At 51.9% G+C, this 23,291-nt stretch overlaps 1 protein-coding gene across 1 annotated transcript in view; it reads left to right on the top strand.

Moving 5' to 3' along the window:
* The first annotated feature begins 9,902 nt into the window (after positions 1-9,902).
* Positions 9,903-23,291, top strand: part of LOC119091556 (uncharacterized) — an 86,600-nt gene continuing 73,211 nt past the window's right edge. The window contains exon 1 of the mRNA XM_037214366.1: positions 9,903-10,059. Coding sequence (XP_037070261.1) covers positions 10,008-10,059 — 52 coding nt within the window. The 5' untranslated portion in view covers positions 9,903-10,007. The remainder of the gene's footprint in view (positions 10,060-23,291) is intronic.

The following is a 23,291-nucleotide window of genomic DNA, read 5'->3' as shown; positions in this document are numbered from 1 at the left end:
TGCACACGATGAGGGGTGACAGCACGGAACACATTTCCAAGAATCCCCCTTATGCGCCGGGTCAGCCGATTGAGTATCTTTCGCTTGGTGGGGAGGGGTGATCTGACCCCCTGAGGTCCCAAAAACTAAGGGCTAGAGACACTGAATTTACAGTGTGTGTAAACCTGTATGCGAACACACTTGTGTAAAAATTTAAAGTTCCTGGGTCATGATCTTTGCGCCAAATATTGTCAAACAAGGCCAAACCCCAGACTGGTGTCTATCCAAAGTGCCTCCAGACCTTCCCATGCAACCGCCGTGAACGTAGATACTTGCTCTAAAGCAAAAGGTTGCTGGTGCTCATTTTAGGTTAGTGACCTTGTTTGGCCTTAGCAAGTCATGGTCGCCAAAAGTATACACGACTGCTTCGATTTTTTGCATTTGAAAAGCATCAAAGATCGCGCAAGGTGGTATGTCTAGAAAAATGATGTTGACGTGAGCCATTTTTGTTTAGTGACCTATTTAACCTGTAAAATGTCCATTGAAGATGCATAATGGGCTTGTTGTTACTAATAAATTCAAACTGAGCACCAGAGGCTGTCTCATACAGCAAGCCCTCGGGGGAAAACGGGTTTAACCTTGGTCTGACCGTCATACCTGACCCTAGGTCAAATAAATTTATTAATTCGATGGTTGTGGGGCCTAAGAAAATACCTTAGAGATGTGTAGCCTTGTCTTACACTCCGTTGTTGCATCGATTGAACGACTTCCAAGAAATCGCCTTCGTTAAATTCATGGCCTGGCTTTGAACTGCCTTAGGTCCGCAACCTTATAAGGTGCATCTAAAATTTTAATATCAAAAGATTCGCTATTCGACTGTCTACAGCTATGCAAAACTTGCAGCGATTCGGAAATTCCTTTTTTAAATCCTTCGGGGTCCAATTGCCCCCCGCCCCCCCCCCCCCCCCACTTCAGCGCGTGTTAATACGGGGTTCTCGGTCTACAGCAAACGCCCTCCCTTTCCGCAAACAGGGGTTCGTGTGCCAGAAAGGACCTTACGGACACATAGAGGGACCTCTCGATCCAGGCCGGGAACCCTCCTTTTCACAAAGGGGCCTAAAAAAGTCCAGCGAACGGCCTGGTCATCCCACAACAGCATTCCGATGCGGAGCTGCGGCTGTCTTAAATCTGGAATACAAGGCCCGCAGCCGGGCGGGTGTACTGGGTGCCCGTGCATCCCCTGCGATCTGGGCTGCGTCCCCGGGCCTCGTTCCGTGTAACCCCTGTACTGTAAAGAATAAGTATAATACATATAATACATATAACTATATATATGTATACACACACATATATATGTATATATATATATATGTATATATACATATATGTATATATGCATATAGCGCTTATATACATATATATGTGCATATATATACATATATATACATATATATATATATATATATATATATATATATATATATATATATATATTTATATATATCATACAGGTTCAAAACGAACGCTTGAAGCGCACGAAACTCTCGGTACTTGCTCATTTATCAATTTGACATTCATCTGGTACCATATGGCCACAGCGCACATGACCTTGGCCCAGGCCATGACCTATCTCTATGGGTATCGTCTGGAAAACACATCCTAAGCTCAAAACAGGCAGTTTTATCAGGTAATTTTGGACGCGGAACTCGAATACTCCATCGAAACCATGTGATATCATTTTAATGGATGATGAGGTCACAACATGTCATGAGATAATATTCAAAGTCATACGAGGTCATCCCAGGTTAATGGCCTATGTTGCCAGCAGCAGAGAGGTAGAAGAGGGAGTGCGAAGCTTGTAACTATCTTTTTATCGTGTTTGGGAAGCTTATGACGTGTAATTTCATGTACCGGCGTACCTGCTATCATTTTGTTACACATACATTGCCAGACGTCGAAGGGACTATGTATAACGTTAACAACGGCTATGCAATCATGAGTACCTGTAGATGTACAATATACTATTTTTGACCACAGAAAAGCATTGCACCGGTCACATAGACCCGGTTAGCACTTATAAATTCTTGCAGTTGGGCATTTTATAAATTTGAAGAAAGCTGACCTCAGATGACCTCTTGGTCACCTTAAAATTACATTTTTGTATCTGCAACGCTTTTGTCTCACAGCAGCAGCTAGTAAAATAAACTTAACCAAAAGCGCACTGTGAAGAAAAGCATCGTCCCTATAGGCCATTGGTGGACCTATTTTGCACGATAACCTGTTCTGACCTGACTGCAAGGACAGAAATGGTCGGAATGGACTCCTACAGTCTTAACGCTTACTTGCATGCCTTCAAAATCCATCTTTAGGTGCTAACAAATGTTTTAAATGCATTTGTCGGAACGACCGTTTTCACCTTTCGTGACCTATGGTAACCTCAGATTTGACCTGAGATGAAACAATTTGCGTACATTATTTATGAATTGACGAGATCTTCAAAATGATATCTTTGCTTTGAAAGATACCATTTACAATCTTAAAAGACGCGAGCGATAAAGTACTGGATTCGGAAGGTAGCGTATTACAAAGCTTACGATACTATACAGGAGGTGTCGTCTACTCGCCTCCATCCTCACACGCGGCGTCTAATATTTAACACGGCGTTTGGAAGTTGGAGATCCCAGAGGAGATCCACTTCTCCCTGTGCTAGATATATTTTTTTATGATGCATGGCTCCGTTAATTTGCTGATGCCTCCCGGCCGCGGGCAGTCAACGAAAACTTCGGCTTCCGCCCGTCGCTCGCACCGGCCGTAGACCACCGTGCAAAGTTCCTCAAAAACTGCCGCGGCTCCAGAACTAGAATGGCTAGGGCAGCGTTTTAGGTGTCAAGACACGAGCAATGCGTGCAAAAGATCTTGAACTTTGCGCTGGCGTTGCCAGCGGCCGTTGCATATTCATCATATCTCGGACGTGCGTGCGGAACTGGGCTGGCCTGCTGCCAGTCAGCTCCACCAACAGCACTCCATAAGCCTGCTTCACGGAGTACGTGTTACCGGCGAACAGCAAGCCCTTGCCTCCCAGATGTAGGCCAGCCCTTCTCTTTGCCCTCACTCTATGCGTCAGGACACTGGTTTAGCTGTCCCGCGCGTGAGGTGGGAGGCGATTAGGCGGGGCCTCCTGTATAGTATCGTAAGTTTTATAGTACTTTACCTTCCGAATTCCGTACTTTATCACTCGCGTCTTTTAACATTATTGCAACGAGTGTCCTTTTGAACAAGTCTCACCTCTTAAACCTTATCACGGCTCGACTCCGCACTCAGAATAGCCCTTTTATGTTTTATGTGCTTTAAACATTGACACAAATATACTTGCCGAGGCCCTTCATTGTTTCAGGGACCCCGACACTGCAGATCGCAGGCCTCGACCTGGCTCGTATTTGGGAAATGGGTCCCCTGGGCTCAGACCGGCACGGAGCTCACTGTTTGGTGCTGGGGGTCTCTAGCCAAAACAGAGGCCCGCACTGTTCCAGGGGTTTCCAATCGATGTAAGATCTGATCTGACAATCTGACTGAGATTTAAGGTCACATCTCAACGGACGGGCCCCTGCCTTAGTATGTGCCCCTCTTTAGTATGACCTATATCTAGTCCTTCAGGCTCCTCGCACACTTCATTCAACCTTTTAATCGGGTCCTTAATCTTTGTTCCTGAGAGGCCCATTGGGTCACTCTTCAGGCCTCCAGCCGACAATGGCGCAGGCGGGGCCCCTGGCCGAGTCGGGGCTACCTGCCGACACAGGACCCCTGGTAGTCATTGTGGACCCGTGACAGACGCAGGTGCCCGACCACTGTAGATCGCTGGCCCGGGCTTTGTCCCCGCTTGGGAAATGGCCGCTCAGCCCCAAACCAACATGGAGCCAACTGCCCGGTATTGGTGGTGCCTTACTGACACGTAGGCCCTTATCGACCCAGGAGGCCCCGATAGGTGCAAAGAGCCCTCTGGCTGACATTTAGGGGGGCCTGACTGCGACCTCCAGCTGGCCTTTGGGAGTCTTCGGGCCCTCCAATCGGGCCTTTAATCGTCTAAGGGGGAGATATTTGCCCCCTGTGCCTCCCTCGCCTGCGACACTGACATAAGCATGTGAAGCTGAAAATATTGATGGGAAATTTACACCAGCGACCTGGCGTAATGGCATCAGATGCGGACTCAGCAGCACAAATCTTTTACCAATTGCGAGATCTAGATGAGGTCAATACAATGGTACTTTTTTTGCTAGGCTCTATCATTCCTAGTTCAAAAAAGAAAACGGCAACGGAGAAGAAGAGCCCCCCCCCCCCCCATTAGTCCACGTTGTGATCACAAACAGCAGATCAGGGCGAGGGTTAAACCATGCAGAAGCCTTTTCTCCAAAACTGGTATTGTCCCAGCATGTCGTGCAATAGCGTTGGGTTTATCTTGACCGTGCCATTTGTGGTCGTAATCCGGCCGCCGAGTACACGTATTCTCGCCTTTCTTCGTTCATGTAACGCCTGGGTTTGTCCCGGGCCGACGTGCTCATCGGTCTTAAGCCCACAGCGCCGGCAACTCGTGCAACTGAGACTAGCGTCCTAACCACCGGGACTTTTGGCAAGGCCACCAGATGAAACTTTGGTACGAATGAAGCTCCACAAAACGAGCACGGTGACCGTTTTAATGTCCATGATGTTTACAACGCATTGCATTTAATTTGTCCTGATTTTGTGTGGTTTTTCGTTAGTAAAGCTATGCTGCAATGTTTTCAGGAAGATTTGGCTCCAAGAGTCCATTAGAGCTGTGACAGATTTCTTCGGTGACGGAACAGGCACTCTGCATCCCGGGCATAACCAATGATGCACCCGATTACCCCCATTTCACCACAGGCCTACCCGCGTTTACTGCGGGCGGATAAACCGGCATTGACCATCGCGTTCAGGAATTCAGAGTGAGCGACTGAGCCAGGCGAGTGGATGAGCAGAAAGCTCCGCCCAGCCAGCACAATCTGGCTGGGCGTGGAATGACACGTTCGGAAGGCTGCGAAGCTTTTGGCTGGACGTGGACTGACATGTTCAGAGGACCTCGAAGAAGCTCGTCGGAATGGCCAGTGGTCAACGGCTCTAATCCAACGACACCAAACGATTTCAGAGTAGCAGAGTAATGTCTGAAAAGCCGTTTGTGTGGCAATATGGCTTAAAGGGAGTGTTTCACATTTCAATGTGGTTTCGAACTGAAATAACCATCTTGGAGATCATTCGTTGCAGTTCACAGCCCTACTCTTCTTTTTAAGATCTGAACCTCTCTAGTTTCTGAGCTACACGCCCGCGAAGATGTGTAACTATCTCGTGTAACTATTTCAAGGTCGCTCAGGCATCAATGACAAAAATAACATCAGTCGAATCCTGCCATTACATTGGCCACGCGGCGATCGAGGCCAAGCAAAATGTAATTGTCGAGTCCATCATGTCTGGCGTTGGTGAACACGACTTCCAGATAGCACGTCCGTTAATTGGCTCTCAATCCATGTCGTGCAGGGTACGATAACGCAACCAAACAATTCATCACATCTGACGTCTGCTCTGTCATCTCTAAATGTGGATAATTGCCTTCAAAGGAAGTGCTGCACATTTATATGTGGTTTTGAACAAAAACAGCCTTTTAAAAGTCATTAAGTGCAGTTTGCAGCCTTATCCTTCATTGAATTTAAAACCCTCTAGTTCCTGAGCTTAACGCTCGCGAACTTGTACCGACTATTTCGTGCCGACTATTCCGACGTCGCCCAAGCTTGTAGGACGTCATAGGAACGTCTCACGAATATTGTGACGACCTTGGCCATGTAGCACTCGCGACCACTAGAAATTCATCATCAAGCCATTCGTACCTGGAGCACGTCAGCACGATGTCTGGCATCAGCGGGTTTCAATTGGCTCTGGACCAAAGTGATGCGTTACATGCAAGTTTCGAACATGAATCACATTTTGTGCTATTGTGTAGGAACTTGGCGGCGGCTTGAGCTAGGACGGAAATGCGTGCGGGAATCGAAAAGACTAAGAAAAGCGCCATAGCTGAGTAAGCGACTGCAGGTAAAGGATATCAAATCACAGGCATATATGCAACAGGATCACGAGAAGGGGCCAAAACATGAACGCATAACGGTTTTTAGTTTCTGCAAACAACGCACCGCTTAGCACGACACCTTTCAAGAACTTGAAGTACTGCAAGTGAGCCAGCCCGTCCGCTATGGTGGCAATTTTGCACTGCCAGTTTGACAGCCAATCTGACGCCACAAAAACGATCCATGACGCAACCAAACGACGATGCATTGAGAGGCATATTTACGAAAACGCGAAATTGTGTTGTCTGGGGCAGTCTTTTGCACTGCAAAACATGCAAATAGTTACAAGTATGCTGATTGAATCAGATATGATGCTTGCCCCAATACTTTCAAAGTTGGGTCCTTTCAGTTAATTGAATGGGAAGATTTGCCGCAACATGCGAAGGGTCTATGCATGAGTCCAGAGTCAAGTAAGGTGATAAGTCAGCTGCAGTTATCATAAATCGAAACTTATTGCAGATGGGTGAGCCAACTATTGCGATTATGGGAAATGCTCCACATTTGAAGACATTGAATCAGCTATGATGAAAAAATTCACTAATAACTGTTGATACGCTTTAAGTGGAGAAGATTGCCCAAGACAAAACAGTTTCTCTATTTGGTAAAAGTGCTCCTCAGTGCGTCATTGTATGATAAGCTATCGTACCTTGCACAACATTGATTGAGAGTCGATTAATGGCCGTTATGTCTGGAAAGCGTGCTCACTAACGCCATTTACGGGCGCCCCGACAGTTGTACTTTTCTTGGCCTTGATCGGCACGTGGACCATGAAATGACATGATCTAAATGACGTTATTAAGACGTCATGCATTCAAAGGTGAGCCTGAAAAAGCTTTCCCACCATTACTCTCCCACATCTTTGCAGCATATAAGCTCAGGGGCTAAGGGTTTTAAATCTTTAAAAGGGCGTAGCCGTGGGATGAATTAAAAGGTCTTCAATATAGCTGTTTAGGTCTAAAACCCCATACAAATGTGGAGTACTCTCTTTAATCATAATCGGAACGCGGTGTTGCTCGGAGCGCATGGCGCCCTGTCCTCGGTTTCCCGGGGTACACACGCTGGCCGGTGTCAGCGGCCCAGCGGCAATTGTTGGCCGATTCAGTTGTACGCACTGACACCAACTGTGGCGAGTATGGATTGTTACAATGGTCTGGCCTGGAACGGCTCTGCCAGCGGCCCGCGGTTCGGCGGTGGCAGGCGGTGGCTGGCACATTAACAACAGTTCTCATGACATGAGGGTCATCAACCATTACGTGTTATGAGCATGTGGGCCACGTGCGTCACTTTATATACCTTTGTGGGCCCTGAGTCCGTCCCCTTCCCCCAATGCTGACTTGAGCCCCCCAATGCTCCCATAAACTCCCCGCAGGATATTAGCAAACAAGGGAAAACTGGGCCAATGAAATGCAGGCGCTTTCTCTGGACCGTTGGTACCATAGCTATCTAAACAGTCCACAATAGTCATGCTCCTTTTGTTTCAAGTGGTACCCTGCAGGCACATAATGGTTTTATACCCACTTCCTGATTTGTTAGGCGAGTCTGCATAAGTTGGAAGGGTTTTCAGGGATAGCACAGATCGAGCAGCGGAAAAAATGGATCGCAATATGCGGCAGCCTTTCGAAGTTTCGAAATACAGGTTGTCTCAGAATAAAGTTATTCAACGTTTTACTCAACAGTGGTAAGTATATTTGTCTGGCAATTGTTTCTGTCCTAGCATATAATCGCCAATTCAATGACAAAACACGAGCAGCGACAGAAGCAGTCAACAGAAATTTCAGATCAGCCAAATCGTGGCTACGAAAGATGCACCAGATGAACGTCTGGCAGTCCATGATGCACAACAGCTTAACATGCTGCAGGTGGTTCATTGCGCTATTGATAATGTCAACAATAAGCGTCCTATCTCATATCTGAAGGAGACCTTCAGGTCTTGAAGGTCGCAGCATGGACGGTAGCTTCAGATAGAGACACAGTCTGTTTGTTCAGCCTTTCTACGACTTCTTCACGAAGATGACGCTGTTGTATTGTTAAACCTTACGGCACAATCGGGACAGCTTAGTCAGTGTTCCGGGTAGGCGTTCTTAGGGAAAAGAAGGAATTTTTGCACAGCTACGTTCGCATGACTGGCCATCAGAAGACATGCACAACGCACATGCTGAAACACATTTGCTCGGGAATGCACAGACACTCGTCTTAATATTTGTCAGAAAACGATTGTTTTTTTAGTGGTCGTGGATTGTGCCTTTTGCAATGGGTTATGATGCAATGAGTTTTTGCTTGGCGATGATCTCTTTTAAGATTCAGCCTCAGCCTTCTGATTGGATGTTTTTCTAGGATGAGCACCCACGCTGAGCAGCGCATATTGAGTGAGTCCTGACTCCATCATCCGATCGTAAAATTCCGGGTCAACGGCAAAATTTTGCTGCGGAAGAATAGCGTGTCTCAGTGCTCGGCACGGTTCAGCCAGGTATCTGAGACTACCTGACCAGTAACGCGTCTCGTGCCACCGGCCGCAGGCCGTCCCAATCAGGGACGCGTAGCGAACACCTAAAGCGGCTCGAGACTACCCGCCACGCGTGGATGGATCGGAAAACAGGCGATGTGTAACCAGCTGGGCTAACGGGACGGTGAATTACACTTCGGGACGGGATTATTTTAAGCATATTTCGGTGGTTTATGTTCATTGTCTTAAAGTATGTCTTGTACCTTATCTATATCTTGGCATATCTTCCACTTGAAGGGTGTTGATAAATGGACTCAGCACATTTTGTACGATGCGAATCCTGAGTGAAACATCGATACGGACCAGGATCCTGAGTGGAAAACAAATATTGCACAGTATTTGATCGATTCTTGCGAATAATTCTTACCGAGGGGAAAGCTTCCAAGCGTTGAATCGATAATTTCCAACGTCCGTCCGAGCGTTGGCCGTGTTATCAAAAAGGTAACACGGACTCCTGGTGGCCCGTCCAGTAACCAGGCTTTGACTGTACCGTCTTCCCAGTTATCAGCATGTCCGTTAACATCACGCAAGTTCACTGTCATTTCCATGAGAAGGTACATTCTGGCAGTGTACACGAAAACAATGTTCATGACCTCTCCGTTTGTACGTGTCAGGCCACACCGCTCTGCCTCAAACCATCTTTTTGAGCGTCAGGCCACGTTCCATGAAATAAAAACGGCAGCATTTTGATTGGCCGTAACCGGTTAATTTGCTTTTTCCTGTGAATTATCTTCCATTCTCACCTTGTCACAAGATTCGACTCCGAAAAAGAGGAAGCAAAACAATTCTGAAATGGACTTATCCTTCATTGATGTTTTCTGAGGCCGTACTAATTGAACACTTCTTTACTTTTGACATCGATGGCGCAAAAGTGGCCAAATTCCGGGAAGTCTCGGGTTTTGAGGTTGTATTGGGTCAGCGTTATCAGGTCAGCATCTCAGCAGACCTTAGAAAGTGACATCTCTAATAAGTTCTCTTGATAAAAAACCACCATCGCTCTGCTTTCTGCCAGCGATATCGCGAAATCCGCTCAAGTGCGTGCGCGCGCTCGGCTTCCGCCTCGTGCCATCGCCGTCCACCGCCGGCAGGTGTCGGCCCACAGCTGCAGACACAGCCGCGCCACCACAGTCACGCGCACCGAGCGCCCCCCGGCCGGCGTCAGAGACGGAGCGGCCGCGCCGCGAGACTGACCGCGGGCCCTCTGGTGACGTCACGACGGCGGCGGCCGCTCGTTGGTCGCGTCGCTCGGCCGCTCGCTCGCTTGCAGTTCGCGGCGTCCAGGCGGGGACCAGCGGCCGCGCTCAGTCTTCCAGTGGCGCGCGGGTGTGGTGAGGGGCGCTGCCGGTCCTCGTCGAGATACGCGGATACACTGTCCTGCTGAAGGGCCGCGGAACGTCGCCATGGGACGCAAGCAGCTCTTCGATGGGCCGACCAAGCGAGACATCTGCATGGGTACGTGCTGCTGCCATGTGGGTTACAGCCAGTTATTGCTGTCAATAGGCGGCCATTGTTTGGAAAACATGGCCGGACTTGCCAGACAGAGGCCGGTTTGGAGTCGTCTCGGCGGAATAAGCCACGCGGATTTGGTCTTTGATCGTTAAACCGCGGCACTGCAGCCGGGTGAATCATCCCTCGGCGCAGATGGAGGCGTATGGCGGCGGTGTCCTGGGAACTTTCTCCAGCCAGCTGTAACCGGCGGCGAGCGGCGTGATGAAAGTTGATGGCTCGGCTGTGGTGTGGCCCTGCTCCAAACGCGTCTGTCCGGGCCGAGGTGGGCCGTGGTGCTCGCTTCTTGGAGGGCGTCACACTTCACAATTGGTAGAATATCTCTCAGTTATTTTGGTTAGTTATTTTGTATTCGCGAAGTTGTTCTTGCCCTGTATGGCCATGAACTTCCTTGTACTGCCTGCCATGTGTGACATGGCACTGCCTTGTACCGCGTGTCATGTGGAACACAAACCCTTTGAAGTCCTAGCTGCTTAAAAGGTATGGGCTGTAACAACACGCGCCTCAAAGAGCATCGGTGGCCCTTCGTTTCGCTTGCCCGCTAGGGCAATGCACCCTCAGTGCGACGCCAACCTCGGGGCTAAAAGCTTTTGAGAGGAACCCAACAGCATTCTCTGATCCGCTTCTCCTTACAATGGCAAGCTTTCCCTCCCTCAGAAAAAACTTTTACGTACCTCTACGCCTGCCGCGTAGTCAAGGGACGTCAGAAAAATATGGGATGGAGAACCGTATTTTCCAGACGTTTTCTTCGTGCATTGTCATTGTTGAATAGCGTGGAACAGGGAAGGGAAGGTTGCAGGAGAGAGGCGTAGGATCCATTTTCTATCACTACGCAGTGTTTCGACCGACCCTGGATTGGAGCCGAGGGCTATGCTAGCCTTCCACGGCCGTAACGACGATCGTGAGTTGCCGCTGGAGGTACGCGCGCCTTGCCCCAGATATGCTGACCGAGCTCGCCTGGCAGGTCCGGCGTGCGATGCGAAACTGTGATCCAACAGTCGTAAGAGGCGACAGTCCCTGGCCTAGTCTAACGCCACGGAAGAGATGCCCCCCTCCCCCTCCACACCTCTTCACCTTGTTGCATGGTTATGGGCGTCTCAGCCTGCGTCAAGAGCAGGCCGCACGCTGGCCGCACGCACCCCGTTCGCTCCCCTCGCGCTATTTTTAGCGGGAGGGGAAGGGGGTTCGCCGCAGCACCGCGGGTATGGTCCGGGTCGGGTGACGTACCTGGGCCGATTGTGGGCAGGGCTGGCCGACCGACCGTGGCGGCGGCGGCGGCGAGTCAGCGGCCGCCGCCCAGCCGGCGCAGCCACGTGGCCGGGAGCGGTCCAGCTGGGACGGCCGCCGGCGCAGGGCCCGGCCTCCGCGCTCCCTCAGCCCAGCCAGCGGGGCGGGCCAGCGTGACGGGCCCGGGCCCGCTGCGGCGATCCAGACTCGCTCCGGTCGATACAGCCTAGCGGGCCGCTGACCCCTGCAGGGCGCCGCGAACCGACGTTTGAATGACGGCCCGCACCAGGCGTGGGTGTTCCGAGGGGATGGGGAGCGATGTTGAAGTCGTCTGTGGCAATCTAGAGCCGGATGGCAGTGTTGTTTTACGTTAACAGTAATGGAGTACTTTCAGAGCTGGAGGCAGAGATGCCAGTTTCATGATCTGATCGGTTGGGGAGGGAGTTGAATTTGAGCCGACGTACCCCAAAACCTGTTTTTTTGCGGGATTTCACCCTACTTAGTTGCGTTCCCGATGTTTAAATTAAGAAGATAACGATGTTGTCGCTTCCAAAGAAGTTTTGCTGCGGAGGAATTGCTTTTTTAGATGTGGGAAAACTTCGTTTTTCCCGGTTATTTTAACCACCCTAGATTTACGTTTCCGATGTTGCAATAAAAAAGGTTTGTTCTTAACTGGTTTTGTTGTGGAAGGATGGCCTCTCACTTCAAGGCGATACAAAGCTATGTTTTTGTGAAAACTGTGGAATGGGGTATAAGTCATTGTCAAGAACATCTGAGTAACTCGAATCCTTGCGCTTATCAGGAAAAGGTATTCTTCATGGTAGGTCCCCAGGGCGCAAAAGGACATCTTTAGTAGGACGGATTGACCTAACACGTACGTGCGATAGCCTATGAATAATTTTCAAGCATGTCGCCATGACGTGAATATGCATATATATATATATATAATATGTTAAATTTATGCTGAACTCAACAGGTGGGGTGGGGGAGGGGACTTCACGGGATCGATCAGGATAAGAATGGAGGAGGATGGAGCCACCAGCAGGGCGGAGTGACACCGCACACGACACGGGCGGCGCTGGATCGTTTCGAGGATCATTTCGTTGAAATAAAGATCAGGTTAAGATTGTCGCGCCGGGGCTTCACACTCTGTCGTCCCTGGGGCTCATGCTGTGGGTTGACCTCAACGCCCATGTCCGACGTGGACAAGTCAGCGAACCTTCAAAAGCTCGAGACCACCTTCAGACTTTGTCTTCTTCAGACTTAGACTCGGACTCCAGACTGGGGCCCACCACCGTGGTCAACCGCCCGGACCATCGACTACCCGCAGCAGATTCAGCTGGTGCGCACTATGGACTGCCAGGGGCAATATAGAGCGCCTTATGTTGTGATATCACGGGCGGGGAGCTACTGCTCACTACCGCCGGCGAGGATTGCGCTTTGCTATTCCATTGGCAGTCGAATATTACCTTAGTCACGATCGTGCGACACATACGCTTGCCACTGGTAAGACAAACATGGGCTAATTTTGTATCTGGTCCACTCCATATTTTTGAAATCTGGCGTATATTGCAGTCAATTGTTCTTCATTCCCAGCCAGACGCTATCACGTGAAAAGCTTGTCTATCACGTGAAAAGCTTGCAGACTAGTCTAAAACATGGAGGAGTTGACATGTCAAAAACATTATGTACCCACAGGGCACTATTTGACTCAAAATGAGCGTGAGGTTTATTATCGTGTGTTTAGGTACATAGCGTACCATTACTACAGATAACACATCTGCATTTCTTTGGTCCACTTTCCCTTTTTACTCATATGCAGTGAGGGGCTCAGAAGATCACGGGGAGAGGGTCAATTCAGCATCAGGCGGGGGGAGCGGGTACATGAAATATAAAATCACGGAAAATATATTAAAAGTGTATGCCCCGAAAGCATGTAAAAAGTAATGCCTGGCGGGAGGGTTGCATTGAGCACCGGAGCACCCGTTTCACCGTACAATGTCGAACGCTTGCGCTATGATTGTGAGATAGCTGAACGCGTAACTCATCTACGGTATCTCCGCCCTTGCAGGCGCCTGCACGAAAACGGCTGCATGATGCACTTGCGCATAAGCGAATGCCGTTGAGGTGTTGTAAACTTTGTGGGTGTGGGGTGTCACGTACATCCATAAAGAACAAATCGTTGCCTTTCTTATGCTTACGTTCTGCTTGTTTTGAAAGCTTGGTGTCACGAGGGACGTAGGACCGGAGTCACCAGGGCTACAGGTTCTGTGTCAGCAGGGGCCTAGGTTCGGTGTAACCGGAGCCATAAGGTCGGTGTGGCCAGGGGCGTAGGTTCATCGTCACCAGGACTGTTCAAAGCCCGCTGTCACCAGGAGTGCAGGCTCGATGTCGCCAGGAACGTTGAAAGCCCGGTGTCACCAGGGGCGTAGATTCCTTGCAGTTGGAGGCGGAGTCAGTCGCGACTCCACGGCCTACTGCTGGACCATTCCTGGACAGGCATTCTCAAACCTTGAAATAAGAACAGATTATTCGATCTACACCCAAGTCTAAATAGGCCGGGCTTGGAGAACAGGCCAATCTGGCTCCCAATGCTGCGAAAAAATCCCCAAATACCCAGGAGGTTAGTGGCACCAAGTTCCAACTCCGAACGGGAATCCTTCCCGGTTAGTTCATTGGTAGAGCACCAGACTCGCGAACAGAAGACGGGTCCCGCAAATCCCGCAAATCCAATAGGAGCATTAGGGTTGTGACGCATGCACGACTGAAAGCCAAACATCATTCAGTGCGTCTCGGAACACAACAGCACCTGACGACGGCCTGCTAACCGCCTGAAGCGTTGCTTACACACCAAACAAGTACGGTAGTCCGAACAATGATTTCATCCGTAACAGCATTTGTGTCTGCTTGTTGTTGTTACTGGGGAGGGCTGCTGTGAATGGCTAGGCTCACTAGTGGAACAGATACTCATATAATTAGATTGCTTCGGCCGACAGTCATCGCATACCTGATGTTGTAGAGTCGGAACGCACTCGCTGATCACCGCCATCATAAATGGTTACAGTAACCGAACCTGGTGAAGGCCTTCGGCACAAAATACGAGATGGTGCATGTTAAGGGCCTGCTCTGATGTCTACTGCGGCGTCATGTCCGATGGCCGGCTCCGCGTCGGACGGGTGGGGGACGCCGCGGGTGCCGCTGCGAAGCGTCCTTTCACGTCAAGGAGGGGACGGCCGGTCGCCGTGTGGCACAGGCGGTGGCGCTGATCCCAGCCGGCACGCCGGCCACCTGATCGGTCACTGAAGGTCAAAGGCGAAGTGCACGGTTGCCTCTGTACTGTCACGAAACCGCTCACGGCGGTCGCAGCAAAGCTGTGAAGTGATTGGGTTCCTGCCATGCTCGGCTACACGGTTGTTTTCCCTTGTTCCGTCGGCTCGTCATTCCTTGTTTTTTTTGGTCTTGTGATTGTTTTTTTTTTGTTTGTTTAAGGTCGCGCAGGTGCTCGCGTAGCTATGTTGTTGGTTCAGGTTTTCTAGTGTCACGAGAATGCTTATGATGATACCCGCAGTATCGCTGTAATGATACAGGTTAGATCAACCTCAGACGCCAAAGCGACATCGTTCGCTCACGGCTGACTGGCTGGTAATTTGAACAGTCGCTCATTTCACCTCGCGGGCTGCCTTGTGTTGCCGTCGGTGCGTTCTTGACTGTGCTTGCCGGCCCGTCCTCACGGACAGCTCAGTCCCCACGGACAGTCCTCACGGACAGCTCGCCCCCCGCGCACGCGCCTGTCATGCGTTGCGAGACCCTCGCCGGGCTCAGAGCTCAGGTAATTTGAAGAGCCGCTGATCTCACCTCGCGTGCTGCCTTGTGCTGCTGCCAGTGCGTTCTCGGCTGGGCTTGCCAGCGCGTCCTCACGGACAGCTCGCCCCCCGCGCACGCGCCTGTCATGCGTTGCGAGACCCTCGCCGGACTCAGGGCTCAGCTCTGGATCGAGCGGCTCAGCAAGAACCAGTCTTGCAGGGGCCGCCAGCTTATCTGAGGCGGTTTGCGATCAAAGGTCAAGGCTAACTGTTGCACGTGAAGACAAGTTTTCCCGCTACTCGGTAGGGGGAAGTCCGTTTTTTCACTTTCCGAACATCATGCTCCTGATGTTGGGTGATTGTTTACGAAACATTATATTTGAACTTCACTTGTGTTTACGCATACGCCTGCAGAAATGAATTAAAGTGGTGTTTCAACTTGCCTTCACTTTGTCTTCATATAGAGCTCATTTTTTTTGCCGGCCGGCGCAAATTCCAGATAAAGTTAAAAGATTCATTGCTGCCGGAATTCGTTCAACCCAATTATGGTGCGTTGCCATCGGTTGGCATCAAAGCTTTGGATTCGTATTCGTGGGATTGGGTTGTATTAGAATTGACGAAACTATTGATTCATGAAATGAATGGGAATTCTCGAAGCATCAAAAAGTAGGATGAAAACCTCGAAAGTCCGGATTAAAGTTTAACACGAAATCCTAAAATATATTATTAAGTAACGAAACAAATGTATTATATCTTGCGTAGGCTCACATTTTCTGCATGTGAATTAAAGGGAATACGTATGTCTGTTCTCCGTCCGACTGGATCGCCCTTCCTCCTTTAGTAGCATTGTATTAGTTCGAAATTTTGACTCAAAATAAAATATACCGGCATCTATTTGACCCTCGAAACCGAATCTGAATCCGCCTCTCTAGAATTCAGATGCCGAAATTCCGCGAATCTTCAGCCGTAGTTATCATAATTTAGGGATATCAACGCATCCATTGGAATCCAAAAGTACCAACGCTAAGCTTTTCGGTGGAGTAATTATGATTTCAAACGAAAACATTGGTCAGAAGATTTTCTAACGCCTTCAGATGAAAAGTGTTTTGAGCCCATGATTATGTTAGCCGTGATGTGAACCCTCAAAAGCAGTAGCCCTTTGTCTTTGTCCAGGCACGTGGGCGATGGCCTTTGTGGGCTGCTGCAGCTATTGCGATGACCGCCATGCTTACCCGTTCTCTGATCGCTGTGGATGCCTGGGGCTACAGCGGGTCAGGCTATCACAGGCTGCAGTTGCGAGGAGCACTGCAGTGCCTAACGCCAGCGTCGGGTCAGGTCATCCGCGGACGGGAGACGGGAGACGGGTCAGGACCGCGGCGGGGAGTGTCTGGAGGTCGATCGATGGCGGCGGGGCGAGGTCACCCTTACCTGCCGCGGGGGTAGATAATTTTATATAATCATATGCAATATTGCAACAAAAAGCAACAGCTTGTTGATGACGTTCCACTCCGCTCTCATTTCGGGCATGGTCTTAGATCATTTAGACCGAAGGCCGGCAACCGGAGCTACGGCAGGTAGTTAAGCATGAAGGTCGAGCGCCGACAGCTGGTCCGGGTCAATGTCAGCTGGTCCGGGCCAATGTCAGCTGGGCCGGGAGGCGACCGAAAGGTTGCGAGTCGTCCAGCTGCGGCAGGGTGGAGCAGGAGCTGCTGCCGCCCGGCTGGCGACCACACTGATCTGCGTGTGCAGCGGTGGCTTGATTGCGGGGGTCGGAGTGGGTGCGGGCGCTCCGGAGTCTGCTCAGGGGACGGTCGCGCATCACCATCCTAGTGGGCGGATCACCGCCTGGGCAGGGGCCTAGTGGGCAGATCACCGCCCGGGCAGCGACCTCGTGAGCGGATCGCCGCCCGGGCAGGGACCTCGTGAGCGGATCGCCGTCTCGGCAACTGCACCGCGTCGCGCCGGGTCGACGGTCGTCACCGGCCCCAGCTGCACCGGACGTGGCTAGTTCGGTTGGCAGAAGCCGGCCACTGAATCACCTCAGTGACCTCAGCCCCAGGCTGGCCGTCACGGCCGGGCTCTGAGTCACGGCGTCCACCACGCTGTCACAAAAAGCCGTAACAGTGGCGAGGCCGCGTGAAGGCATTAGTCACAGCAATGCACGGCCCCGGCGCCGCGGACCGCCATTGTCGGTCGTGCCTGCCATCTGAAGTAGCTCAAACGAACTATCGGTACGTTTTTGATGCTGTTGCATCCATGAGCGAAGCCTTCACTATCGTAATGTACTGTCGAGAGTTGTTCTTAAGTCGGAGAACGTTGAGATGCTAAGCCCGAGCGAGCGAAACGAACGTTTTGCACCCCCGCTCACCGCATCTGTCCTGTCCTGATCTGATGTTGGCAATCCGTCCGCTTCTTCGTTCAGCTAATTGTTCGTTATTTACTTTCCGAAGCGTTTTTATAGCTGCATCGTATTTGCTGGACTATGTCCCCCGCCATAACTTTAGCCTTACAGTTGTGCCAGATGTACCTGGGGTGTGAAACTTAAACGGCACATTCCAGCAAGAAAATGGCGTTCTCCATAACGGTGAATCAAATGGTGATATTTTCAGCTATACATCATATCTCAGTAAAAAGCAACAGCTTGTTGATGACGTTCCACTCCGCTTCAATACCAGCATGATCTTAAACCACTAGTGCGTTTCTAATGTGACTATGTCTTTGCATTCAGAAGGTGATCATTTGCGGGCATGTATGGGCTTCGGGTGGGCCTGAGTGACATTTCGAAAGTAATACTGGGTGATAGCGTCGAGGGATGGCTTAACGCGCTGTCGTTTTTTTGGGGCTACGGCTGGGGTCCAAGTATGCGTACCCCAAGTACTAGGTCATGAAATTCAAATTTGGTGCGCCAGTCACGTGCAGTTTGGGGAGTTGCGTGCATTTGGGGCCCAACGTTTGGAAAACCGCACACGAGTTCCAGCCGACTACTGCCCCATCAGACTTTCACGTGACGGGATCGCTCCTAAAGGCGGCCTCTTTTCGGCATGAGCATCTCCAACGGCCCCATGCCAGCGGCTCTCACAGGTCCACATGTGTCATAAAATGTACCAAACCTCAGGCCCTAAGACGTTATGCGCGCATGAAAACGCAGCGGTTAACATCCTGGTCTGCTATCCACCTTCTGGCGCCTTTTAACCTAGGTTCCGGTGCACCGGCGATTCGTCGCCATGTGCCGGCACAAACTCCCCAGTGTTCATCACGTTGGGTTTCAAGCTGGAGCTGCCAGAGACGAGCCGCTCGTCAGGCGAATGGCGACAGTCAGCTGACGACGTTTTGGGCCAGTCCGCTAGCCTCTCGTTTCATGCCAGTGCGCCCTGGTGCTTCAGTTTCGGTGGAAGAATGCCTCGGGATGCTTTCGCTTCCCATTGTCCAGGCGTTTAAAGGGATTGATGAAGTTTCGACGCAGCGGGGAATGCAGTCGTTCAATTAAATGATCTGTTTGCGATTCGTGACACGACCTTAGAATGTTTGGTGTACGCCCATTGTATTAATTTATGGGCTACTAACATAGACATCCTTTTTTTGGTAATTATGGAAGGGAATTAGGCCTCGTCAGGAGTGTTACCGTCGGCGTGTTGCGCCGTCCTGTGCTTGGGGATCGAGTAGAGGGTATGAGATGCAGATTGAGCTGGTTGTGCTTGCTTGCAATGATTGTACGTGTCAAACGTCATTGTTACCACGGAAAGGCAGTTTAAAAAATATTCACTCGTCCTGAACGCACAGCCGTCATGTTGTACACATTTTAAGTAAAAGTGCTGTTTTCATAGTTCCTCACATTTCCATTCAAAGGATAACGCGAGGCAATTAAACCCGTTTCTAGGGCTGAATGCAACAATGCAAAGGCAGCGAGGGTGAAAACAACCCGCTTTCTGGTCCTCGCGCGGAGCACCATTCTCCCGCCAGCACGTTAACCACCGTGGAGCTGCCGCATCGCCGCTTGGCCCGCACGTGCCGCTCGCCGCGCAATCTGGGCGGGATCGTCGCCACGTGTCGCGGTCGCCGTGTTGCTCACCCTCGCGCGGCAGCCCGGGGCGACGGCGCCGGGGCCGTGCGCTATCCACCATCGATCGGCGGTCGTACGTGCGGCCGTGACGCCACGCTCTGACGCTGTGGGCCGCGCCCCCGGGTCACCGCGCGCGCCACCTGAGTCGCGCCGGCGCCGACGCGGCGCCTTCGTCGGCGCGAGCGGTGCGTCGGCGGCGGCAGTCGGTGCACGCCGCCGGCCGGGGCCAGATAGCGGCGCCAGATAATGTATCAGGCGGTGTGGCCGGTCTGGTGTCTTCGGCCCACTCCGGCTCCGGCGATGGCGCGCGACGGTCGCGGAGGTTGGCTGGCTGTGCCGACGTACGAGCTGGCCGGCGGCCGGCCGACCGTTGCCCGTCGAGCCCGCCTCGCCGTCTGCTGCCGCGCCTGCTGTCCAGGTCAGAGACTGGCGCCGTGCGAGTCGTGTGCTGCCGAACGGCTCCAGTCGCCGTCACGTGCCTCCTGACGACTGGCGTGGTGGCCGTGTGAGCCTTGCGCCCGCGGTGCGGCTGACTGGCGTCGCCGCCGGCGGCTGCCGAACGCCGGCCGCCGGGCTATTCTGGTGTCGGCCGCTCCGGCGGCGGCGCCGTGTCGAGGCGGCCGGCTTGGCTTCGGCCACACTTCGGCGTGGCTTCCATCTGCAGCGCGGCGCGGCTCTGCCCACCGTGCTGTGACGATCCCTCAGCGTGGCTTCCGTCTGCGGCGGGGCGCGGCTCTGCCGGCCGTGCTGTGACGATCCTTCGACGTGGCTTCCGTCTGCAGCGCGGCGCGGCTCCGCCAGCTGTGCATTGACGATCCCGCACGACGCCGTAAAAATGTCTCTTGAGGCGACCCCACCCTACGAATGTCCTGTGGTGGCCGACGCGGTGGCGGTGAGTCTGCTGGACGTCTCGAGCCTCCCTTCCTTGCCGCACACCGTACTCGCTGACGCGGGCGGGCTCGAGGGTATGAGTGTGACCACGTTGCCGCCACTCTGTCGGCGTGCGACTGCAGGAGCCTGAGACCGCGCGGCTTCAGTCCAGTCCAGTCCAGTCCAGTCCAGTCCAGTCCAGTCCAGTCCAGTCCAGTCCAGTCCAGTCCAGTCCAGTCCGAAGTCCAGTGTCTGCCGCCCCCCACCCTCCGGACGGGGGGCAGACGGTCAGTCAAGACTCCGGTCTCTTCAGCCCCCAGACTCGGGCGGTGGCTGCATGCCGTGACTCCGACCTGTTGAGCCTTCTGGACGAGTCGGGACTCGGCCTGGGGCTGTCGGCATGCCGCCAGTCTCTGGATGTGAGCTGGGCCTCTTAACTACATTTGAGCCAGTGTCGGGTCTGGCCCGACTTCCGTTGGTGTGTGAGAATACCGATTGTGCCTCCGGTAGACCGGATGCGAGGGTATCACATATCCGCTTCGAGGCATCTGCGGCGCGCCGCCGGGAGCTGGCGGAGTTGACGGAAGCACCATCTGACGCGAGCTGTCGCTCCAGTCAAACGGCGCTGGTGTGGGCCGCGTCTGTTTATCTGAAGTGGTTGGCGGCGTTGTAAAACCCCGTCCGTGAAGTGATTGAAAAGAGGGTTTAGATGGCCGCATCATGTGTGTCGACGCTATTAGCAGGCACGGCCCACCTGACCAGACATACTTGCATTCTCGGCAATCGGAGCCGAAGGGAATCCCCGTAGCTGCCTCATTGTCGCAGCGACTGGCTTTTCCGTGGATCGGTTTACCTTGCAACGATAGAGGCGCGGTGCTAAATATTTCCTAGGCTGGGGCCACCTGCCGCTGCCGTGTTTCATTCCTTCGCTTGTAGTGACTAATCTTCGGAGCATGCGGACAGTTGGCATGTTGTTACCGTGGCATGCTGTTGCTGTGAACCTTCGTCCCCGGACTTTGTACGCTGGCGCCGGGCGAACGGAGCGCGGGCCGGGGCATCTCTGGACCGGGTCTGCCCCGTTCGGTCAGCAGTGGTCGGCAGACGGCGGCACCATTGCCTGGTGAAAGTGCATGTGCACCGAGTGATTCACTTGTTCGTACACAAGCGTTTACAGCGCACTGTATTGAAAGAAGTGAGCAGCTCGAGCGCAGCTGTTACCGGATGTTGTGGGTTTGCCTTTAAAAAAATAGAAGTTGGCTGGCAATTCAGGTCTGCTAAACGTGTTTTAGAGCTCATGCTGGTCCTTGTTTACTGGTTCAGCGATCATATAAATTGTGGCGCGTTTCAAGTAAAGAATTCAGTTGACAACTGATCAATTACCGTAAGCCCAGTGCACACAATGAAACCTTTCTTGCACGCGTCCTCCGAAGCCTAAAGGTGCTGGTGCGAATCGTCACATTGACAGCATTTTACAGCGATGTGGTGTCTCTCTAAGTCGCTCGGAAGTGTTGACTACACTGTGGCCCTAGGCTTGGAGCGGCGGAGGGACCCAGTCATCCTGCGTGCGTGTGATGACTAATGTCCCGGCGCGGGGCGGCGTGACGCGTGTTTGCCGGGTGATGACGGGATGATGACTGGATCGGCTGATGACTAGATGGAGGTGTGCGTCCGCCGAATGGATACGTGTAGCTGGAAGTGGCGACGCCTTACCAGAAGTGGATGCGTGTGGTGAGGCGCACGCGGCCTCTGCGCAGATACCGAGAACGGCACAGGCAGAGCTGGTGACGAGTTTATGGCTTCATCAGCAGTTTTTGCTAGTAGTGATCCGACGGCCTTCACTCACGCCGTTTGCCGCGGACAGGGTTACATGCGGTGCATTTTAATGCATTTTTTGCGTTGCGATGCTTTTTTAGAGCCATGTATTTTTACACCCTCGCCCGATCAGGCGCACGACTCCCCCCCCCGCGCTGCGTAAACGTTCACACACGTTCACGTTCGCGACATCCCCCCCCCCGCCCCCCACCACACCACACTACTAACTCTTAAACTAAGGCCTGTTTTCTATTTTGTTTTTAAGGCCAGTTTCCTACACTGCACTGTGGTTCTCGCAAATATATGCGCCCGCTCAAATAAAACACTCCAGAACGTTCAGTAACGGCTTGGCGTAGAAGTTGACCAGAACACAGGCTCATATTCATTTTTGAGCTTTATTTACGGAATGAAATCAGGCATTCAATAAAACTACAATGAAGGCAATTTAGTCATGCAACCGATATGTGGATCGTGCAGACATGTCCTCTAGTATGTATGAAATAACAAGTAGCATCCCTCTTTGAAAAAGGAAACGTTTTGTCCATATGGCGATAAACCCGGCTGACATTATTTTACAGATGGGCCACAGGTTACGCCCTATTCGCCCTAGAAAGTGCTTAAAATGTGTATGAGTAAGCCATTTGCGTGGCGTTTCTATTACGACCTACATTTATGGGTGGCTTTCAAATAGACGGTGCGAAAAAGGCCGCACGAGTTCGCGTGCGGCAAGCTGGGAAAGAAGAGGGTCTGCACTATCAAAACGGGCATGGCTGCAGACTGCATGAAGCGATCTTGAATTCATTCATTGTATTCATTCATTGTTCATTCTCTGTATCAGCTCAAAACCCCATACAAGTGTGGAACAGTTCCATGAAGTGCGGTGTCCCATACGGCTGTTCCTTTCCTCACGGCCTCCCGCACGGCTACCGCCTGTCTCTGCTCACCGTTGTCCTGCTTCTACTCACCGTTGTCCTGCCTCTGCTCACAGTTGTCCTGCCGCTACTCACCGTTGTCCTGCCTCTGCTCACCGTTGTCCTGCCCACACTCCCCGCGTTCGGCTGTCCCACACTCCGACCTTTTCGGCTCGGCCATCCCACTTCATGACTGATACCCCCTTTTCATCCTCAAGTTCTTCTCTGTCAGCCGTGCCTCAACTGGTCATCTCTTTCATCGCCGCTACCAGCCGCTTAAAGACAGAATGCTTCCTTTGTTTGTGCTTTTTACTGGTTGCCGGATCAGACGCGTCCGGCGTGACCCGTGATACTAGTTTTTTCGAAATCCTTCTGAGTAACTGGGAAGTTCTATTTGAAGAAGCCGCTCACGAGGGAGAAATCTTATTGGACTCCCTGCATACCACTATGAAGTATTACGTTTCATTTGGCTTGCTTTTTCCGAAATGTGTGTTC

This window comes from Pollicipes pollicipes, unplaced genomic scaffold, assembly GCF_011947565.3.
Source record: "Pollicipes pollicipes isolate AB1234 unplaced genomic scaffold, Ppol_2.1 Scaffold_3447;HRSCAF=4054_pilon_pilon_pilon, whole genome shotgun sequence".
In the NCBI taxonomy this organism is placed as follows: Eukaryota; Metazoa; Arthropoda; class Thecostraca; order Pollicipedomorpha; family Pollicipedidae; genus Pollicipes; species Pollicipes pollicipes.
This window is presented reverse-complemented; position numbering and strand designations above follow the sequence as displayed.